Source organism: Chamaea fasciata, unplaced genomic scaffold, assembly GCF_029207755.1.
Source record: "Chamaea fasciata isolate MVZ Bird 193981 ecotype frontalis unplaced genomic scaffold, bChaFas1.0.hap1 SCAF_7, whole genome shotgun sequence".
NCBI classification, from domain to species: Eukaryota; Metazoa; Chordata; class Aves; order Passeriformes; family Sylviidae; genus Chamaea; species Chamaea fasciata.
Genome location: NW_027094092.1, coordinates 4,754,620 through 4,776,027, shown reverse-complemented (window position 1 = coordinate 4,776,027; position 21,408 = coordinate 4,754,620). Strand labels below are relative to the sequence as shown.

At 38.2% G+C, this 21,408-nt stretch overlaps 1 protein-coding gene across 1 annotated transcript; it reads left to right on the top strand.

Annotated features, from left to right (window-relative positions):
- The first annotated feature begins 953 nt into the window (after nt 1–953).
- On the top strand, nt 954–1,922 carry FSHB (follicle stimulating hormone subunit beta). Its single transcript, XM_066186822.1, has 2 exons — nt 954–1,112; nt 1,686–1,922. Exons 1-2 carry the CDS (start codon nt 954–956, stop codon nt 1,920–1,922), a joined length of 396 nt encoding a protein of 131 aa, XP_066042919.1.
- The last annotated feature ends 19,486 nt before the right edge of the window (nt 1,923–21,408 follow it).

Sequence of the window (21,408 nt, the reverse complement as noted above, 5' to 3'; positions counted from 1 at the left end):
CTTGAAAAAAACCCCAAGAACATGGTCATTAGCTAAGAAACACTATTGCAGTGTCCCCACTGTGAAGGATCCTCCACTGCCAGAGGACCAGCTTGCACCCCAAGCCTATCACTTTGAGGGCTGATAGAGCAGTTAAAACACCTGAACTTTCCAAAAATAGGCTTCTCAACCTTTTTTTTCAAACTGTGAAATGGCTCAGCTATTTCGAAATGGCACTGAATCAAATCCAGTGACATGTGTAGAGAGACACTGTGACAGTAACCTTCACCATCTCTTCCCCAGTGTGTTTAGCTTTTCTTTTTTCCTCTCAACAAGGCTTAATCTCACTGTCTGGCTGAACATTAATCCGCTTTCACCAAGTCCCAAACTAATGCTTGCTGCATTAATACACTGCAAATCCTCAAGGTATAAATTACACACAATTCAGTATAAAAGGAAAGCATAGGGCTTTCTTCTCACTACAGCTGTTACTTCTAGGAAGGCAAGTAGAATACAGGTAAGTTTCCATCAGATCCTGATGTAGAAATCTTTTTTTTTTTTTTTTAATATTGCAAACACTTAAAGTAACTAATTGCTTTTGAAAAATACATTATATTTTGCTCTTTCTCTTGCTCCTTTTTCTTTGTCCTTACAGACAGAATACATTCTCTCTACAGAAGCTTAGATAATATTTCATTGAAAGTGGTATGGAATTCTGCTATTATTATCATTCTGCTAAGATTGCTGAAATGCCATTTCAGTTGCTTAGGAAAATCAAACTCCTTTAGCAGGAAACATAAGGAAGATCTATCTAATGTCTCTTTTCTCACTGATGATTCCAAATGCTTGCTGTTGTAGAACCACTTGAGGATAATGCAGAGACTCAATTTCTCCCTGCTTCTCTAACTATTTCCTGTTGAAAGTAACTGTACATGTTCCTCCAGTAGAGATATATTTTTTGCTTTATAGACAGGATGAAGACACTTAATTGTTACGTGCTGTTACTTTGCTGGAAAGCAATTTGCTGCAACAGCTGTCAGCTCACCAATATTACCATAGCCGTGGAAAGAGAAGAATGTGAATTCTGTATCACAGTGAATGCCACGTGGTGCTCAGGATACTGCTTCACAAGGGTGAGACTCCTCATTTCAGGCACCAGAATTAAATATTTCAAGTGATGTATGGATAACCCATTCCTGCAGTCTGTAGCAAACACAGGGACAGGATGAGCCTTGTGAAAGAACAGGCTGAATAACTGCTGTGCTATCTGACACAGGAGTGGATACAATCTGAAGCACAGACAGAAGGGTGAAATATTGTAGTAAAATTCAGTTAATTTACTGGCTGCATATATTATGTTCATCTTGTATAACTAGAGTGAGAAGAATTACAATCTGGATCACTGCTTTGTGCTGAATTTGTGGTTGCAAGCAGATACAATAAAGCAGCCATTACCATGTAGACTCCTCTGCTCTTTCAAATAATTTGAAGAATCGAGCAATTGGTCTGAAAGATTGTCTGGTGATGGTATGACACAAATATGCCATACCAGTCCTCCTGAAAGGGAAAATTTAAAGATCTAAGTGAAATCAGAAGAGTCAGACCCAAATGCTTTTGATCTCAGTGGGATTTTCCCGTTTTATAAAAATTTTGAGATCTAACCCACAGCGAATTTTAAAACAGTTGTTTCCTTCTTGTAATTTCAGGATCCAGTATACAAATATCCACCAGTATCAACCGCTCAGCAAACCTGTACATTCAAGGAGGTTGTGTATGAAACAGTGAAGATCCCTGGCTGTGGTGACCATCCTGAATCTTTCTATTCATACCCAGTAGCTACAGAATGTCACTGTGACAGCTGTGACACTGACACCACTGACTGCACTGTGAGGGGACTGGGGCCAGCCTACTGTTCCTTCAGTCAGAATGGAAGTAACCAGTGAAGGGTCCTGGAGACAGCAGGTTGGCTTTAAATGTTCCCTTCTAAGTAAAGGTACTGTTCAGGTTTAAATGGAAGATAACAAGCTACTCTATTTAGAACCTGCCAAGATTGAAACAAAGATTTTTAAGGCTAAAATGAAGAGCTACTGGTTAAACTCCTCTTCAGGCCTTGCTTACTTAACTTATCAGTTGCCTTGAAATAATTTTCATGTCTATAAAAAATGCTGCTTCCAATTTCTTCTGCCCTTCTTCCTCTTTAGCACAACTTTGTTATTCATATTCCTGTATTTCTACTGTCTGGTTCACATCAATTATTTTATGCTGTTCTGTGCTTTCAAAAAGTTTCCAAGTTTCAAGTCTTTATTATCTCCTGCTTTGCATCTCTCCTAAGATCACAGTTATTTTGAAAAGCCTTGCTGCTGGTTGTGGTTCTAATAGCTGGATTGTAAACCCCTCTCAGCTGAGATCCTGACTGATTTTTCTTTGCAAAATATTTCATATAGTCATTATGCACTGCAAATAATAGCAGCATGTATATTTAAGAGCCAAAATCTATGTTCAAATGTTGAATGTCACCTGAATCCTTGTACTTTCTCAGTAAGGCTTGTTAGTTCAGCCTCATTGTCTGTCACAACAGCACAAGTACCATAAACTCTAGTTTGTACCTGGCTAACTTGAAAATATCATCAGCTCTCTATTTTCACCTGAGTGCAGAATGTAGTAAAGAGGAATGTTTAGCATTATTTAACATAGGAGTCTCAAAAATGATTTAGGGATGAATCTAGAGGCACCTGACCCCACGGTGTGATAATGGGCCTTGAAAGCCGTTCACAGGAGTCCCTTCAGGGAACTGAAGTTCACAGAACTCTGCAAATACCAATATGATGTTGGGGTGGCCTGGAAGTGAGCTGGAGGACTGACTGAACCAGAATGGGAAGTTACCTCACATTATCAAGAGAATTATATGAAGCCTACAGAATGAAATCCTATGGGGAAAATGAAAACATTCCATTCTTCATCAGAAAAAATCACCTGCATGGGCACAGAGTGGAAACAATGGATTCAGCAGCAGTTTGGCACTGCAGGCTTGGTGGTGTACAAGCAAAGTAAGAGTCAACAAGCAACCCAGCGCTGCAGAAAAGTGGGAACACAAGGGACTGAGCCTACAGGACACAACCTACCTCCACCACTCAGTTCTACATGGTAGGGCCTTGGCTGAGTGGTTATTTCTAACAGAACTTCAGTGCATTGAAAAACTGGAGAAAATTGACAGAAGAATAAGGAGAATGGAGAGAGGCCTAGAAAACATCTTAGGAGAAAAAGATTTAAATAAATGTGGTTGTTTTGCTTAGGCAAGGGAACACTTAGGGGGAATATTAGCAGAACATTTTACATGCTTGAAGACTGTTACACAGAAAAGAACAGTCAGTTCTCCATGTCCAAAGAGAACAGAACAACTGATGAAAGATTCAGAGTAGTCACAAGCAAATCTTCTGAAAGTTCAGACAACTAGACACTGAAATAAACTGTCAGGGGCTTGGAGAAGAAGGGAGGGAATGAAGGAAGGACATGGGGTCTGTGGATTAGTGACCACTACAGGTCTTCCAGAACATGTGGAACCTGTTAGGAATGACAGACAAAGCTAATACAGCAGGAGGCATGGGAATGAAGCAGTAGTTATCTGGCGGGTCTGCTTCTGAGACCCTTACAGACATGCTTGTTTAAGGAGAATTTGCCTGTTACTCTGAATCTGTCTTGTAATAGATAACAGATATTTTAACTTATGTAGTTTTTAGCTTTTTTACTAAAAGGTATTAATTCTCTTGATTTTATTTATATGATTTATATGCATTGACATTTTCTTTGGTCTAGTGAAGCTTTAAAAGTGGTGAAGTAATAGATAACTCCCATTGGGTCTCACTCATTTCAGTTTTAAACATGAGACAGTTTCAATTAAAACTAAGCATATTATTAATATCAGCAACTATTCCATTCTAAATGTGAGAATTTTAAATTACCATTGCAAAATGAAGTAGCTTGTAGCAAAAAAAGTATGTAAAAAAATTATGTTTTCAAAATAGACCTGTATTGTCTCTTGTGTATTTTCAAATAATAAAAATAATTTTATTGCACTTCTGTTATGAGTCTTAATAAGCAAATTTAAAAACTCAAGAGTCCACCTGCCAACTTTATTACGCTTTAAATAGCATGTTTTCTTCTTCCTTTCATAATTTTTTCCCATGTAACTAGTACACCCATCAGAGCCATATATGCAGTATATGGCCAAATCACATCAAAAAAGGCAGTATTTCAGCCTGATCCAGTAACATGACAATGAAATATTGCATAGTTGCAATATAAGAGTACTGTGGATAAGAATAATAATCATCATTAATATTTTGTTTAAATTATAGATTTTAGAACCTGTCCAGAGCTGTGTCCACATCTGTCACAAATTAGATTGCATGTGAAAACAAAAATCATACAGGTCTCATTTCATCCATCAGACAAATGCACCACACATTTTCATTTTGCAAACAAAACTATTCAGAACCTCGAATCTAAAACTGTCACAAAGAGAGTCAAAAGTATTGAGGTGTCATGGAGTGCTGGCTTGGGCTGGGGTAGAATTAATTTTCTTTGCAGGGGCTGGTGTGGGGCTGTGTTTGGATTTGTGCTGAACACTGGGCTGATAACAGAGAGATGTTTTTGTTATTGCTGAGCAGGGCTTGCACAGAGCCAAGGCCTTCTCTGCTTTCTGTGAGTTACTGGTGAGGGAGCTGGGGGTGCCTGGGAGGGTGGGAGGGGACACAGCCAGGACAGGTGACCCCTGGGAGAGTCCAGACCATGGGATGTCATGGTCAGTATAGAAAGCGGGGGAAGAAGGGGGAGCAAGATGTTTGGAGCGGTGGCATTTGTCTTCTCAAACCTTACCCGTGATGGGACCCTGCTCTCCTGGAGAAGGCTGAACTCCTGCCTGACCTTGGATAGCAATGAATTAATTCCTTGTTTTGCTTTGCTTGTGTGCAGAGCTTTTGCATTCCCTACTAAACTGTCCTTATCTCAGCCCATGAGTTTTCTACCTTTTACCCTTCCCGTCCTCTCCCCAACCCCTCTGGTGGGGGAGTGAGGAGCAGCTCTGTGGGGCTAGGCTGTGGCTGGGGTTAAACCACAACAGGAGGTTTAGGAATGGTACTCCCCAACTCAGTGCCCTAATTGAGACTCTCCACATTGTGAGCCACTCCCTCCCCCTGCCAAATGGAGGCACAAAAGGTTGAGATAAGAACAATTTGTTAGAAACAGCAATGAGATAAGAAAATGAACAGTAACAATATTAATCAGGATAAGAATAATAAGAAAAGAGACTATTCACACAAACAAACATCCCTGCTTATAATAAAGACAATACCAGATGGTCCCTGTATCCTATTCTCAAGTAAAATCCGAATCATGTCAACAATTACTTGTTGTGCTACAGACTGATGGCAAATATTTCACTGTCAATACTTTCAGCAACAGAAATGCATAAATTCTTAAAGAAGGCTGGCCAGACTTGACGATATCTTAATCTACATTTGATAGTTGGTAAGACAGACTTTATCTTTTTAAAGTTCAATTTCCATTGAATGCCCAATAATTTCAATAAACTTACTTCTACATCAGTGTTTCTGCAAAGTTTTAGTGGAGGTACACACGAGCCATGAATATCAGTATAGTCTGACATCCAAATCTCATTATTATTTAAGAAAAATATTTAAGAGGTAATTTTTGTGCTTGTTGTTTAGATCTGTCAAGATGAATAAATGGGTACTCTGTCAAAAGGTGAAAGACTCCATATGACATGCCCCTCTGAAAAGTAAATTGGTGGATAAGCTTTTAGAAATGTTTCTAATACAGTCAGAAGTAGATTTTGAAGAACTCTTACCATGGGCCTAACATTTTTCATTGAAATAATATGCAAAATATTTTCCAACTTGAACAGAACCAGTCTGCCAACAGTGAATTTTTCCAAAGCTGCATATAAATTCTATTTTTAATGTCAGGTTCTTCAAAAAGATCTTAGAATATGCCAGAATTTAGCCACCAGCCTGCAAAATCTAATGTTAGAAGCAGTAAAAATTAAAATGGAGTGAACTATCTACTTCTATTTAAACAAAACTATCTCTCTTCCTGCATGAGCCTGAAGGAAGCGAATCTGGAAAACTTTAATTCATAAGCCCCTGGTGAAGGCATACAGCACAAAGGCAACACATATTGTGAGGCTGCCCCTTGCAGGCCTCTGAGGGGGCCACTTGATTCAGGATTCTCTGTGCTGCAATTAATTAAGTCCTTTTGAATGCCCAGATGTATGGTTGAGCTGCACGGAGATTATTCATCTGCGCCGCCACATCTGCGGGCAAATTAATGCTCTCTGTCATTCATTACGCAGACAGTCTGACCTTGATCTTAAGAGTGTCTGTGCCAGTCGTACCTGAAGCTCTCCAGATGTCAGCATGGGAACACGAAGTGCAGCAGCAGCAGCAGTCAGAGTCCTCCCAAGGAAATGACCGCTTAATCCCCAACGCCTTTTTATGTGGAAAGCACAGCCTGATTTTACAGACAGACAAGGAAACACGCATTCCTCACCTTGAAGCCATTAATAAAGCATCAACATAATTAGCATCACCGCACTCTTGTCAGTGCTCAGCTATTATTCCCAGGCTAAATAAATCATTCCTCCTAGCTTAAAACAGGCTGGCTTGCACTTGTTTTTTAAATTTTCCATATAACTGGGCTCACCATGTTTTTTACCTAAGCAGGAAATATAAATGTCCTCTCCTTGTATTAACCCAACTGATGAGTAAGAACTTAGGAGCCATCCACAAATCCTCAGACAAATCCAGCCTGAAGCAGAGGTAATTACAAATGGTGGAAAACAGGAATGTCAGCACTCTGGCTTGCACATGTCAGCTTGGGGCTGCACTTAGCTTGGACTATTTAAATGGCAGGGGGAAAGGCAGTTCAGCGTGGTGTTCACATGCTGTGCTCCTCTCCCACTCTCCCAACTCGGCAGGGGCATTTAGTTTTGTCAGTGTGCGATATTTAGCCACATACTTCATTTACATTTAAAAAATACAACTGGCATCTTAGTTGAAACTACCAAAAAAACTCTGAAAAAACAGCTAAACAGCTAATCTGAAAAATTCATTTGGAGAGGGCAGCCTTGAGATTAGTGGCAATGGGATCTATAAAATTTTTCTACGTCTCTCATGTTTCTCTTCAATTTATGTTATTAACATTAGCTATCAGAGCCTTGGTCTGTCAGCATGACTTATGCTGATAGACATTACAGCAGCTCACAAGGCTACAGTCTGGGAAATAGAGCAAATGAGACAGGAGCGGGGTTAGAGAAAGGACATACTTTCAAGAAATCAAGTGTCAGTATTTCATTCTCTGTGGGCGGGGAAGGCGAAGAATTAACTACCTGTGCTTCACAGCCATTAACCATTAAACCTCTTAATTCACTGAAAACAATGGGAGGTCGGTCAGGTAAATTTCTTGCACTGTGTTATTCTGTGTGAAACAGACATCATATATAAACATTACTCCGTGTGAAAAAGTAAAGCAAATTATTAAATCCAATATGTTTGGATTACATTCAGCTGTAGTTGCATTCAGGAAATAATGCTGCATACAGATGTATTATTCAGTCAGGATGTGACTTTAAGACCTAAAATATGCCCTTCTTAAAATTACAATATTCAAGACATTAATCTAGCATTATCCAATGGCTTGTAGACAAATCTTTGAACAACTTGACCAATCCAGCTTTCCTCTTCCTTCATGTGTTTACATTTAGTTTCATTCAAAAATTATAATCTCTTTCATTAGCTCCTTCTTTCATTACACCATATTGGCAAGACTTGATGCTTTTGTGAATGCTGTGGAAAATCCCAGTCAAAATAATATGATAACAAACAAAAATCTTCAGAAGTTAAAAAGAAAATTTTTGGTTCAGACACTGTCAAAATTTATGTCACAGTGAGGCAACCTGTCATGGATCAGATCCATGCCCCAAACAAACATTTAGAATGTGGATTCTAATAAATAACACAACTTAGGGTGTGCACTTCATCCAGCCCAGTGATCGAGAAATAATACAGACAGCTTGAAATTAATTCTGCTCCCAGTTCTAAAAAGTACCCAAGACAGCTCTGCCCAGCATGGATCTGGCCCAATAAATCAAATTTCTTTCCTATATGATTTCTCCTCTTGAAGAAATATCTTAATCTTGGTGAGAATTCTAAAGTGAGCTAATGCTTTAGATGAGAGACTGATTTGCAGAGTGCATGTGAAAAGACACAAACTTTACCTCACTGCCTTTGTTTACACAATCTAGCCTTAAGACAAGTAGATCCTGATCTACAAGTATCTAGCTGTATCATATACTTGGATTATTATGTCTGGAACTCAAAACCATTTTACACTGTGATCATTAGTTCAGGGACAATGTAAAAGCTTACCAAATCATTGTCTGTGCACGGTCTGGTTATCCAGTATTTATTATTTGACAAGTACAACACATGGGCTGCCATTTTATTAAGCATTTCTCTAAGCAGTGTGTAGAAATTACCTTGTCAAATTCCAATATCCAGCTAATAAATTCATAGAGATAATGAAGCTGTAGTACTTTGACAAAGACTCAGTTCACCCCTACAGAAGCCACAGATACCACCTCTAAGAACAAGCACTGTAATTAATGGAAAGTATGTTTGTCTGGAGTGGTATTATAGACTCATGAGAACCACTCGAAGGATATTTATTTTCATCTATTTAACACAATATTTATTTTAAGATTAGGATAGCCATTTAATTTTGCTTGCACTGTGCAGACCAATGTTGCTTTAATACTAAAATAATTTTTTAAAAAATAGCACAAGAGGAAGTCTGGAAAAGAATATTATATCATAATTAGTAACCCCTAAATATGAGTTTCAGTGCTTCAGGGGCTAAATATCCAAGGGCTTGAGATGCTCTTAAATAATTCAGTCTATATCCTTTCAGTAGATATCTGAGCCATTAACTATTCACAAACACTTTGAAGACTCGAATTGTGTCAGATCTCAAATTAGAAAATTTCCCTTTAATGTCACTCTTACCTTAATTTCTGCCATCTTATTTCAGGTTATTTGCCACATCTCTAACTAGGTAATACTGATAGCACAACAAAAAAAAAAAAAAAAAGGATCTTCCCTTTACAACTCAGTATGTCACATGAAAGAAACAAGCAATTCTGCTTTTGACCTACAACCCATTGCCTTCAACATAGGAAAAGTGACCTGCCCGAGGATATGGCAATCCGTAACAGAGACTTCAGGACCTCCCATCTTCTCACTCTAGCAAAGCAACATGAAAACATAATTTGAAGCATTATAAAATTGGTAATATTACTATACTATACCAGTCAGGCAAATCTCACTGTCCTTTCACTCCCTTAGCTAATGCTCAGGATTTCAGACCGTGTAACTCTCTTAAAGACTTCTGGTCAGAAACAACAACAACAAAAACACCAAACTTAATGGGATATTTTAAATTTCTGTTTATAAGTTTTAATAAAACAGCTGTTTTTATTTTCCTTTTCCTCTCCTTATCACATTTTCTGACTACTGACTAGCAGAAGGAGAAGCATTCTTGCACTTTTTGACTATGACATTGCTAGCAACTCCCATCTGCTTCACCTAACGTCTTCTGAAGAGCAATTCTGATCAGTTTTTAATTCTGTTGTCATTCTTTTCACACAGTAAGCACCTAAATCATGCCTTTCCAAATCATGCTTTTCCAAATTCATGCATAGCATTTTTCAAGTTTGCAGAGGAAATGTATCTATATGCACATATCCAGCTATCTAGTAGCTTTGCCCTAACATTAATTGGACACGTTCTCACTTTTGGGAACTCATAACACCACATATAAGCTTGAAATTCAAGTTTTCAGTAATTGATAAATGGCAGTGACATTCGGTACCAGGAACCATCATCAGTCATCTTCTGCTTAAGATGGTAAGTGGATGTTTTTGAAAATATCTTGGACCTAATTGCACAAGAGCATGTGTCCTTTTCAAAAGTCCTAAGCTGAAGAGCATACACCAAAAGCTAGTTGCTATACTACATAATTATGAAATTCTCCTATTCTGCAGTGAAGAAGATAGCAGAAATATCCTCTGAACAAGATATTTCTCAGAACTCTGGTTCTGTCTGTGTTCTAGAGATAAGTCCCTCCTGCTAAGAAAAAGGTACAGTAAAGTCTGTAAAATGCTATCACTGGTATTTTAAAATGTTGCTTTAGCCGGTTTTCCACTTCTGCTGAGCACAAAACTCAGTCTGTTTTACTACTGTTTGATTAAAAATAACAAAAAAAATAGAATTAAATCGGTATTGTAAACTTATAATTGAACATGTGAGTAATGACACTCACAAAGTTTGCTTTCAGTGTAGAACAAAAGACCATTTCCCCTTTCACCTCTTCAGCTCAGTCAGCTTTTAGCGTTTATTGAACTCAATGTTTTTATTTCCAGTAACGTTTTTCTTTGCCTGAATGAGAATGTCCTTTATCTGGTACCTGCACTTAGGTAAAATTCATTGGGGAAACCAAGGCCAGACAGATTTTCCTGGAGAACACTTGAGTTTTCAAAACAAATTACACGTAATTCATTGTGAGCAATACTTTCAGGAACTCAGCTTTAGTTATTTAAATTAAAATCTCCACAAGTCAGGTTTCCTAAATTTCATTTAGCCTTTAGTATACAAATGTGTCCCGGTAGCGCAGCACAATGAGGCGCAGTCCAAGTAACGGTTACCTGAATTCAGCTCTGAAATTCCAGCTAACCTGTAAAACTTCCCGCATTGGGACAGTCCTTCCTAAATGCATAATTCTTTTATAAAACAAACTCTAAATCACAACCAGGCTTTTCAGCATAAGAACCCGTTCTCATTTGCCTGAGGAGCAGTAAGAGTGGCAATGAATTAAGGCAAACCAAAGGTCCTACATTTCGGTTCCTGGTGGTGCATCCCCCCCCCCCCCTTCACCTTTCTTCAGGCCACTCAACAATCTCAGGAATTCTTGTTAGGCCTCAGCCTTGATTAATGGTTTCTGGGCAATTAAGCTCCCCTGAGCTTATCAGCCTGTTCCCAGAAAGTTCTATTGCCTGAGGAACTTCTGTTGTCTAACAGAACAAGGCCTTGAAGCCTTAAAACATTATTTGCCTGAATCATACCCAGAGTGAAACAGTATTAACGTAAGAGGACTTCAGAGGAAAATTCCAGTAATTGCCACCTCGGATTATGGCCAGGATGGGGACTGGCAGATGACTAAAGCCAAACAACTTGCCAACCATCAGCAACAATCCTGTGAGGCCCTCTGAACTTTCGTGGAGCACCGTGGGCTGAGCAGGCATCTCCCTCTGAAGGAGAAGCCTCCCAGAAACTGACAGCCCTCAAATTTGGGATACTCAGAGGGCCCTCAACACGAACAACAGGGCTTTGGCTGATAGCCCCCTCCTTGAGGCTGAATCCTTTGCCCAGAGAGGCAAAAGCAACCACCATATTTCACTGAACTCTAATGAAATTTAACGGGTACACACCTTGGCACATAGTCCTTTGAATCTGTGTGTACATAACGAGCGTAGAGTAAATGTTGCCTTCTCGGATCCACAGCTAGAGTTACTCTTGAGTTCATATAAATCCTACTGAGTTGTTTTGCAAATATTAATTTAGTCAATGATTAAGTGCTGCTAAATCCTTAAGAAATAAATTGTTGATCAAGTGTAGGGCTGGGTTTAGACTCAGCTTCACCTAAGCTCCTTCAGATTGGAAAGAAAGGCTCCACTGTGAACCTGGTAACTCAGTGAGAGGGTCTCCCTTACCCTCTTGCACCCTTACCCATTTTGTGCCTCCAATCTGCATGTAAATCATTCTAAATTTATTCCAAGCAGGTTTCCCTTTGTGTTCCTCATCTCTGTAGTAAGTAAAGGAGTGCACCTTGCACTGAACTTAGTTAAATATTGCTTCTGCATATTTATATTAAATCTGGTTTTACTAACATCTTTGAGAGTGATTCTTCCAAGTGACCTAAACCACTTATTCACACCAAAGTTCAAAACTCACTTATGAGTGGCTTCCCATCATCCTTTTAAGTATGTATTCAACTCTAACGTAATTTAAGAACACCTCTGGGCTATGCCCCTTCCAGGAAATTGAGAAGACATGAAATGGAGCCAGCTACTCTTTAATTGAGGATGGCAAGATTCTCCTTTCATGTGATACAGAAGTACTCTTTGACTGTAAAATGTACCCTGGAGTTCATTTCCTTTTATTTCAGTAGATAGGGATCTTACCTTAGGAATCGACCACTGATCTTTTTTACCCTGTCGAAGACACAGAAAGACTGAAATTTCATGTGATTTTGGAGTGGAGGGAGTTTTCCTTTTAATTCCCATAGACCTTATCTAGAAGTATTATTACTTTCAGATACAGCATTCAGAAAATAATCTTACAGTAGTGTCTGGAACAGTACAAAAAACTAGGATATTAATAAATTAATATAACCTCTTTCTCAGCTCACAGAATTCTAGAAAGCAAGATAAACTGATTTATCTGATGATTTTACCCCCAGACTGTTTCAGAATATTTCCAAAGAAAGTGGTAAAAAACTCAGTATTTGAAATCTTACCAGTCTTAGCAGTTGTGATGAGCCACATAAACCAAGCAGCATCATCCTTTTTCAGCTGAAGAATATCAACTATTAAGAATACTTGGGATACCACCAAGCACGGGTATAAATATGAAGTTTCCCAACTGTGATAATTTCCACATATAAACCTGAAATCCAGTTTCCTTGAACTGTTGGAAGTAATATTGAATTACTCAAATGCATTTTAGAAGATGCTAAAACTAGCAGAGCAAAGATGAAGCACATGTAGTGGGGGGGAAAAAAGCCCAAAAAACCGAAAAAACCCACTGGAGCGAGGGAGGCAGTTGTGGATGGCTAAGAAAGCAACAGAAAGCCAATGAAGAATTAAGCATTGTTGTTTCAGATAAGCTACAGCTACCAGTTCTTCAAGCATCTGTGTCATGTAAGTGTCTCACTGTGTATGCTTTAGTTGCAAAATGAAGAATATGTCATATCCCATGTGATGTGCTACAGTGACACATTTGACAGAAGGATAAAGCGAAGATAAAGAATATTGATTTGTCAGAGATTATGTTAACATCAAATAGTGAAAAGCATAGAAAAGTAAAAATCTTTTGCACTTTTTACACATAATAGATTTATGAAGAATGCTGCTGCACAAATCATCAGCCTTGCTTCCCAACCCAAATATATCTTTGCTCTTTGCAACCTTCTGCTGACCATCCCTTCTCTATTGCATTAACCATAAGGTATTTGCCATCACATTTAAAGCTCATTATGACTGATCCTTCCTACCCATCATCTCTCATAAAGTATTTAGAGGCCTCCAATCAAGCTATAGTGACAGCTCCCATCATCTTCTTGTTAATCTCTTAGACAGGCACCTCTATACTCTCTGTCAAGTCAAGAGCTGACACATCCAGAAAGGCAGTTTCTGGTTCTCTTTCATATCTTCCCTTAAAATTCTCCTTTCCTATGATGTCAGTAAGGAGAATATTGTGTCGTATGACAAGAGATACTTAACATGTTGATCAAGAATATTAAATTGTCTCCTGCACAACCTGCCTGTAAGTACCTTTATTCTGAAGCCATGAATTATTTACTCTTCTCAATAAAGCTTTAGAGCTCTGTGGTTTATTCAAGATAAATATGCAGGTCTCCCTCTGAGGCTGAAGAAAAGCACCAGCCAAACCTACAGAATTTGTTACTCATTTTTCTGTACATGAATATAACACAGCTCCACAAGATGGCATTACACATTACATTCCCAGGTGAGAAATACAGGCACTGGCACACTCCCTTTCTTGCCTACTTATGTCTGGGAGGATTAAGCCCTCACCAAACCCTCTGTTAACAGCCAGCACACAGAAAATTGACATTTCCAACATGAGAAAACATACACAGGCACTAAAACTGAAGAACATTAAAAACTACAATTTTTCCTTTTAGAAAATACAGAGTACTCATTTCATAGATGAGATTTTATAGAGAAACAAACTTCAAGTGAGCAATGTATAGGATACTTCAAACTCTAGGCTCACTGTCACTGCAGAATTAATTCAATTACAATCCTAACCACTGCTGCTTATTCAGCTCCTACCAAATGCAATTCTCTAGCTGAAGAAATGTTTTCAACACAAGCTGACTGGCCCAAAAAGGGTATCATTTAAATACAGTGAAGATTAGCATAGGACCAAAATGGGGATTCAGCCTCTCTGTGCAATTAAAAAAACATATCTGGTTAGAAAAATAAATTAATAATAATAATAATAATAATAATAATAATAATAATAATAATAATAATAATAATAATAATACTCCACATAATTTGGTCTTCTCCAGAGAGTCAGATATATTTCCCATCAATTATTCCCAGTGCAGCTGATGCATACTACCTCTTCAGTAAAAACATGGCATTATGAAATTCCAGGGACCTATTTCAGATAAGGCAGCACACCACCAAGATTAGGAGAGTGTCTTCTCAGAGGGTCTGGCAGGAAAGCAGTCTTGAAAGATGCAGGCAGAAGATGAGACAGAATTGTACAGCAGGAGAAAGATCAATGAACTGTAACATCTCAGAGGCTGAGCAAGATAATCTAGGCAGCTAGAACTATTCCAGGTCTGTAAGTCTATGGGCACTACTTCCAGATAAAACAGATTTGTATCAAAACTGTCACTTGTTTAGTCATTGTCCTGTTCAATGATACACAGAGTCGTGGAATCAACATAAAACTACCAGTCCCCGGAATGTCTCTCATCTCCCAATTAAAAAAAAGCATTAGAAAAACTAACTGATGTATTCTACCTCTTTCCTGGAGATGAAGCGATGGGAGATCCTGTTAAAACAAATACCCATGGCAGTTTCTGCTTCATTGTTAGCTCCACTGGAACACTGCAGGCCAGGTCTAACTCAGAGCCACCTGCTGATTTCAACAGGCTCTGGGTCACAACATAGCTGAGGAAGACTTTTCCATTATCTTTTAAAAAAGAAACTCAGTTGATTAACACCCCTCCACCTGCTACTATAATAGAAATGCTTTTGGTTTTATGCTTCTCTGGGCAGTAGATTGGCTTGTGCAAGCAATGTTATAGGAAGATCTGTGTAACTGGAGCATTCCTGGTGCATTTACACTGCTTACCTATTACAAAACATCCCAGTAACTTCATTGCAGGCTGATGTCATTTCAGGATCAAGGCATCACTGCAGCAGTCGAAATGCTGATTCTAACAGAATAGCTGATCTTCTAGAGTGTGTCTCTTTCTGAGTATCAAAAGAGTACAGATACTAAAAAACAACATAGGAGACAATAGTGTGAAAAAGCAAGAGCTGTAAAGACTTTGTGAACTGAAAAGAGGTGAGGGAATCTGAACAAAGAGATTGCAGAATTTCCATGAACTGCAAGATACAAAATGAACTTGCTGTTCAGAAGATATTTGCTGGATTTAAAAACACTGAGAAGGATATTAAGGGGTAATTGGTAAGGAAGAAGTAAAAGTTTGTGGAAAGGACAAACTAAGTCTAAATACAGTAGCAGTATACTCCTCACCAGGGAGTAGTACTGGTAGACACGAATTTTAATCTGATACTTCCTTTTTATGCCCCCATTCAACTCCATGATTTCTCTTTTTATTTTTATTACAGAAATACTGTAGCAGTCGCCAAAAATTTATCTGTATATCTAAAGTGCAATGCCAGAATTGTCTGATGACACCAAATACTTTTTTTCAAATTTTAAACATGTTTAAACAGTTTAAAATCTAATCATCACTTCATTTAAAATTAAACGTTCAGCTTCAAATCAGAAGCCACTTTGTAACCACTCATGCTTTGGTTTTGCAATGTGACACTGCATGGAAATTTTAGAGGAGAGCTGAATGGAAAAAGATGTGTCAAACATGCACAGTAAAGAGGAAACTGTAATGATTTGTCAACTTCTAGTCAAGACTGAGCATGCTTCACTGGGAGACCACAAAGCAACGCCTCACAGTGATGGAACATCACTGTATTGCTGTATGTATTGCTGGCACCCCTAATTTGTTCCTTTACAGATGAAGTCAGCCTACAAACAAATGATCAAGTCAGTGCTTCCATCACTTTCATCCCTGGAATGGGTCTTTTATAGTGCACCTCAGGAGCATTGAGCTGACTTCTCTTGTGTTCTTGGCCCTTTCCCTTTGTGAACTTTAGCGACATTCCTGAAGACCAGAAGAGTGGGGGATAAAGAAAAACTTGGCATACTGAAACATAGTTCAGTGTTAATAAATACACCAGCAATCGAAGATTCCCACAGAAATTACTCTCCTATACAACTGCTGTCAATTGCTTTTCACTGCAACAAAGAGCCACTGCTTCCTGCTCAAGGGTAAATGCATCCTTGAAGTGGGCCTTACCTAAAAGCATGATGTGAACATTTTGAAACCATTTGAGATGGAGGCAGCTAGTACTGAATGAACAGTCAGAAATTTCTCCTCTGTTTGAATTACCATGTTAGGAGCACATACCTTATTCTTGAGTCTTCACATCCTAATTTCTTCATAACCAAAATGTTATCTTTTGGGAAAAGAGTGGAAAGACTCTTGAAATATAATTTCTTAGCTTATGATTGTGGCAGATTTTAATATGAATAAGGTATTTCATAATTTTATTTGCAAATTCCATTAAGTTCTGTGAAAAGCTCAATAAAAGCCACAGCCTCAGGCTCTGTTTTTGCTAATACAATGACAGTGTAATTCATTCTCCCTGCTTCAGCTCCGGGCATGCATTACTGTTACATATCATTTTAAACTTGTTTGCTTCAGTAAGTGAGGCAAACAAAACCTGGTAAGCTTATTCCTAACACAGTCTCTACAAGCAAGTTATCTCCAAACTGTTTTCCACTAGCCACATTTTTTTTTTCTCAAAGCAGTTGTTTAAACAAAATAACACAAGTATTTACAGAGTTTGATACTACGACTGGTCTTACGTAATATTTTAACTCTTATGTGTCCATATTCTGAGCTCTCAATGTTCATAAAATTGAGCAAAAACACAGGAAAAAAATACTAAGTTGGTGAACAGGAGAGTATTCTCTACTCTTGACAAATAACTACTACTTTGTAAACTGAAGAGAAAGCAACCATTGTACAGGACCTTTTCATACTTGGTTCCTTAAGTTAAAACACATTAACTTCCTGCTATTTTCCCTATTGTGAGAAACAAGTGTACCTAGACTGCCAGAAGGACCAAAGCCAGATTTCCCATACATTATAATTTTATCAAGTGAAATTACCCGGAGGGGGAAAAATTGCAGTAACTTCAGAGCTTTGGAATCTTCCATTACTTTGATTTATTTTGCTTCTGCCTTTTTTGTTCTTTTAAACTTTCTCCTTCAATCCCTTCTTTCCCAGTCCTTGAGCCCTACTAACGTGCATTCTCAGTTCATCTCTAAATTAGGTTCTCAGTCAGTCCTCAATGGTCCTCCATTTATTCTATTCCCAGTCCAGTCTAGTCTTTCATTTTGTTTTCCTCTGGCACCTTTTCCCCTTCTGTTCATCCCACTAAGTTCTGGCATAAATTCTTTCTGCACTAACATCTGCTTTAGCTTCTCAGAGCTAAAACATTTTGCAAAGCTCGAGAACTTTTCCCACAGGGTTGCACTGTACAGGCATCAGCCTGCTTGTGCTACTGCTTGAAAAACGACAATTCAGACATCATTTGGTGCTTGGGGAGACAAAAGTCTGAAAAGGATTGGATAGTTACACAGTTTTTCCATGCAAATGACAGTAACAGAGCACGTTGCCTCTTTTCCGTTAGTCATGGTACTATCTGGAGAGTAAAGACAATTAATACCCATCCTACTCGGCATCATAAATAATCCATTCCCAAACGCAAAATCTTCATTCTACTTTTTTATATGTTCACCATTATTTTCTGATGCCTGCCATTGTCACAAAATAAGCAGACAAAAAACTACCAATGCTAAGGCACAAAACCACACTAAACACAAACCATTGAATACAAGCCTGACCTAACTCCCGAGCACTCACCCTGATCCAAGCACAGTACACAGGGACCATATTTCACTTCACAAAATTAGCTTTCCCCTCCTTCAGCAGAAGAATGTACCACTGTTGCAGAGTACAAGTTACCTCATGGGAACAAACCCAGAACAAAGCAGATGCTTCTGTGTACTTCACTGTTTTGTTGCACCACTCCAGAGAGTGAAAGAAAAAGCACTTGCAATCTGAGAAACCTGATAAATACACAAAACGTTAATTTATGAGAACATTCCTACTGAGACTGAAAATACTGAAAGTTCTTTTGCATGTCCCTTACTTGAGAAGCCACTAATCTTAGGATGAGCCTGCACATCAGGATCTTTCAAATGTCTCTGTATTTTGAGAAGATCCAGGTGAAAACCTAGATTGAAAACAGCTCTCCAGTCAGATCAATACATTACAAAATTGTAATGATTCCAGCTGAGAATTTCTAAGAGGCTATAAAATATTAACAATATGAAGAAGCCCTTTGAGGGAGAAATTTTCTCAGCCTATGTCACTCAGAATCTCTTTGCTGAACCATTTTCTGGACAGGTTTCCTAATGCCCATTTGCTTGCAACAATAGAAGAATTCATATCTTTGGTTTGCTGTCATTTTTTTATGCAGCACTTGACAAATGCAAGTTGTAGACCATAAATGTGGCTCCTGGCTGCCAAAACAGGACATTTGGACACTTATACAAAGCCAGTGAATTTTCAGACACTGAGGACCTCTCCAATGACTTCCTAACACTCCCAAATCCATAGACACTTAGTGAATGAATGTTTATCATCAAGAGTAAGAGTCATGGAGACTTTTAAAATTCTTCCACTCATTATAGTGTCGTACTGCAAAGAAGCTGGAAGAATGTAATATGCATAGGCTTCAAAATAAAAGGGAAAAAAGCAATAAAAACCACCATAAACACTGAAATTACAGAAAAGAAAAGGAAATTACACAAAAGGAAAACAACATTTTGGTCATAGTCTATTAAAGTGAATAATTAAGGAATTGTTCCAGTGACGTTTATGTATTTAAAATAACATGAATTCAACATAAAAAAAATGGCCCAAATGTTTGTCTCCTACAGCTGGAGGGCAATAAAGTCATAAAAACAAACCAAAACATGTTCTGAAAGGATTATATGAATTTCAAATAGCTGAAAGATAAGTGTCACTACACAATTATGAATATTTTAAAACTAAAATTAAAATACTAAAATTTTAAGAGAAAAAGGCAGTTTCTGCTTTGAAAATAAAACCTGAAAAAGTACAAGATGTGTTTGAAGCAATTAGCAATTGTCTTACACCTGGAAACCTGAAATTATGTCCAGATGACATCAGCTGGACAAGCAGATAATGGGAATATTTCTGTTCCTGCTAAAGAATGAGAATCTGGAGTCTCGATAAAATGGTTTCACCCCCAAAACAGAACTGTTCTTTGCACTTCAGAATTGCCTGAAGAAAATTTCAGAATCAAAATTAACCCCACGACATCGTGAAACCGTGATTCCTCTTGGATTTCAGTCACCACTGAGCACATTTTCATCAGCTATGCAAAAGTATGTGATACCTCCTAACACAACCAGATTTGGAGGAGGCTGGATGGCTCAGCAGCTACAAAAATATCTCAATGAATTTTTAAAAAGTCTCAACCGTGAAAAAAAAGAGGTTAAATGTCTTGCTACTGACTAAAAGAAATAAAAGTACATTCTATTCTCAGTCATACAGCAACACTGATTCTCCTACATAAACAGAGAATCAACATAGTGCCCTGACAATGAAAAATTGGTATTGACGAGGATGTACAAAGCCATTCAAATATCTGAACGATCCAAAGTAAGGAATAGAAGCAAAAAGTCCTAAAAATTTGCTAACTATAACGTTCAGGAAAACCATGGACTTTCCAAGCAAAAAAATTATTTAAATGGTGAATAATTTATTTTCCCACAGTAAGAGTGGTTATAGATCATAGCAAATTGACATTACTGACACAAGAAACAAAACCTTTGACATATGATAGCAACCAAGACTTCTCAGAGGACAAGGAATGCTTATATCAGAAATATTATTGGGGAAATGCGGAATTTTGTCAGAATTAAACTGGCAGACTAACATGTTGCAACTGCCTCAGAGACAGACATGAGAAAGCCATTACAGATAAAATGACAGCACGTCATTGTTGTGAAGCTGGTACTCAACTTATCCAGGGAAAAACTTAAAAAGAACATTTGAAGTTGGCAGTGGAAAGAGAAGAATGTTATGACACAAATGAGTAAACCCAGCTGATGGTATGAGCTGCCTCAACAAGCTATCTGAAGATGTTTTAGAAGGTGTTCAGATATAGTATAAAAAAGACCCTGGAATCCCAAAGCAGCTCACTACTGAGCTTACACTGCAGGCCTGGAGCAGGCTCCAGCTGATCCTGGGAACCTGGGATTGGATACATACATGGAGTCTTCCCTCAACACTTTGTGGGCACATGGGGACACACTTAGAGGACACACAGGACATTCCCCTTCCCCTCAGCTACCATGTTGGCACTGGAATGACACTAAAACCCAGAGAAACAAGAATTCTCAATGAAGTATACAATGTCACTGCCTCCACAAAGAAATTTTAATTGCACGTTATCACCTTTCCTGTTCTTTAGCTTTCAATAAAGGCATAAGATGAAAAATTTTAATTTGAAAAACCAAAGCTCGTAATTACTGTCAAAACCAAGAAATTTTTTCTAGGTCACCTTTAGGATTAGGTACACTTTCTTTTGTCTGCACACCTGCTAGTATTAACCTATATTCATTTCCTCTGGAAGCTGAGGTGTCCTCTTATGTTACTTGGATTCAATAAAATCTATAAAAAAACCTGTTGCTGTAACTTCTAATATACTATACAACACTAGATAAAGTGTAGACTGACTCATACATTGCTTAGTTCAAGTATAATAAGCACTAGCCTTGGTTTGGCTTTGATACTCCAAAGTACATCCACAAAGTGGGCTTAGGTCGAACACATTTTACTTTGGTTTTTATGGGGGGGTGGGAAGCACTTGTCTTTCCTTCCATCATTTGTCAGAGTCTTTCCCTGTTAATCTTTCAAAACAAGGACAGACAAAGAAAAAAAAGCATCCAAAATCTGATTGTTTGAACACTTTTAAAAAGCACAGCCTAATATAATATGTAATGGGTTTACATTCGTTTCTTCAAGTCAAAAACTGCTATGTTTAGACTGGGACTATTCACAGTAGTTGCTGGTACCTGCTAACAGGCCTATCAATTGCAGACAAATGGGCCATTTTCTTTC

Excerpts from the sequence above, each read along its gene's own strand:
- FSHB (XM_066186822.1), top strand. The coding sequence starts at position 954 with ATGAAGACACTTAATTGTTACGTGCTGTTACTTTGCTGGAAAGCAATT. Across the intron at positions 1,113-1,685 it reads CAGGATACTGCTTCACAAGG|GATCCAGTATACAAATATCC; the intron begins GTGAGACTCCTC and ends TTGTAATTTCAG.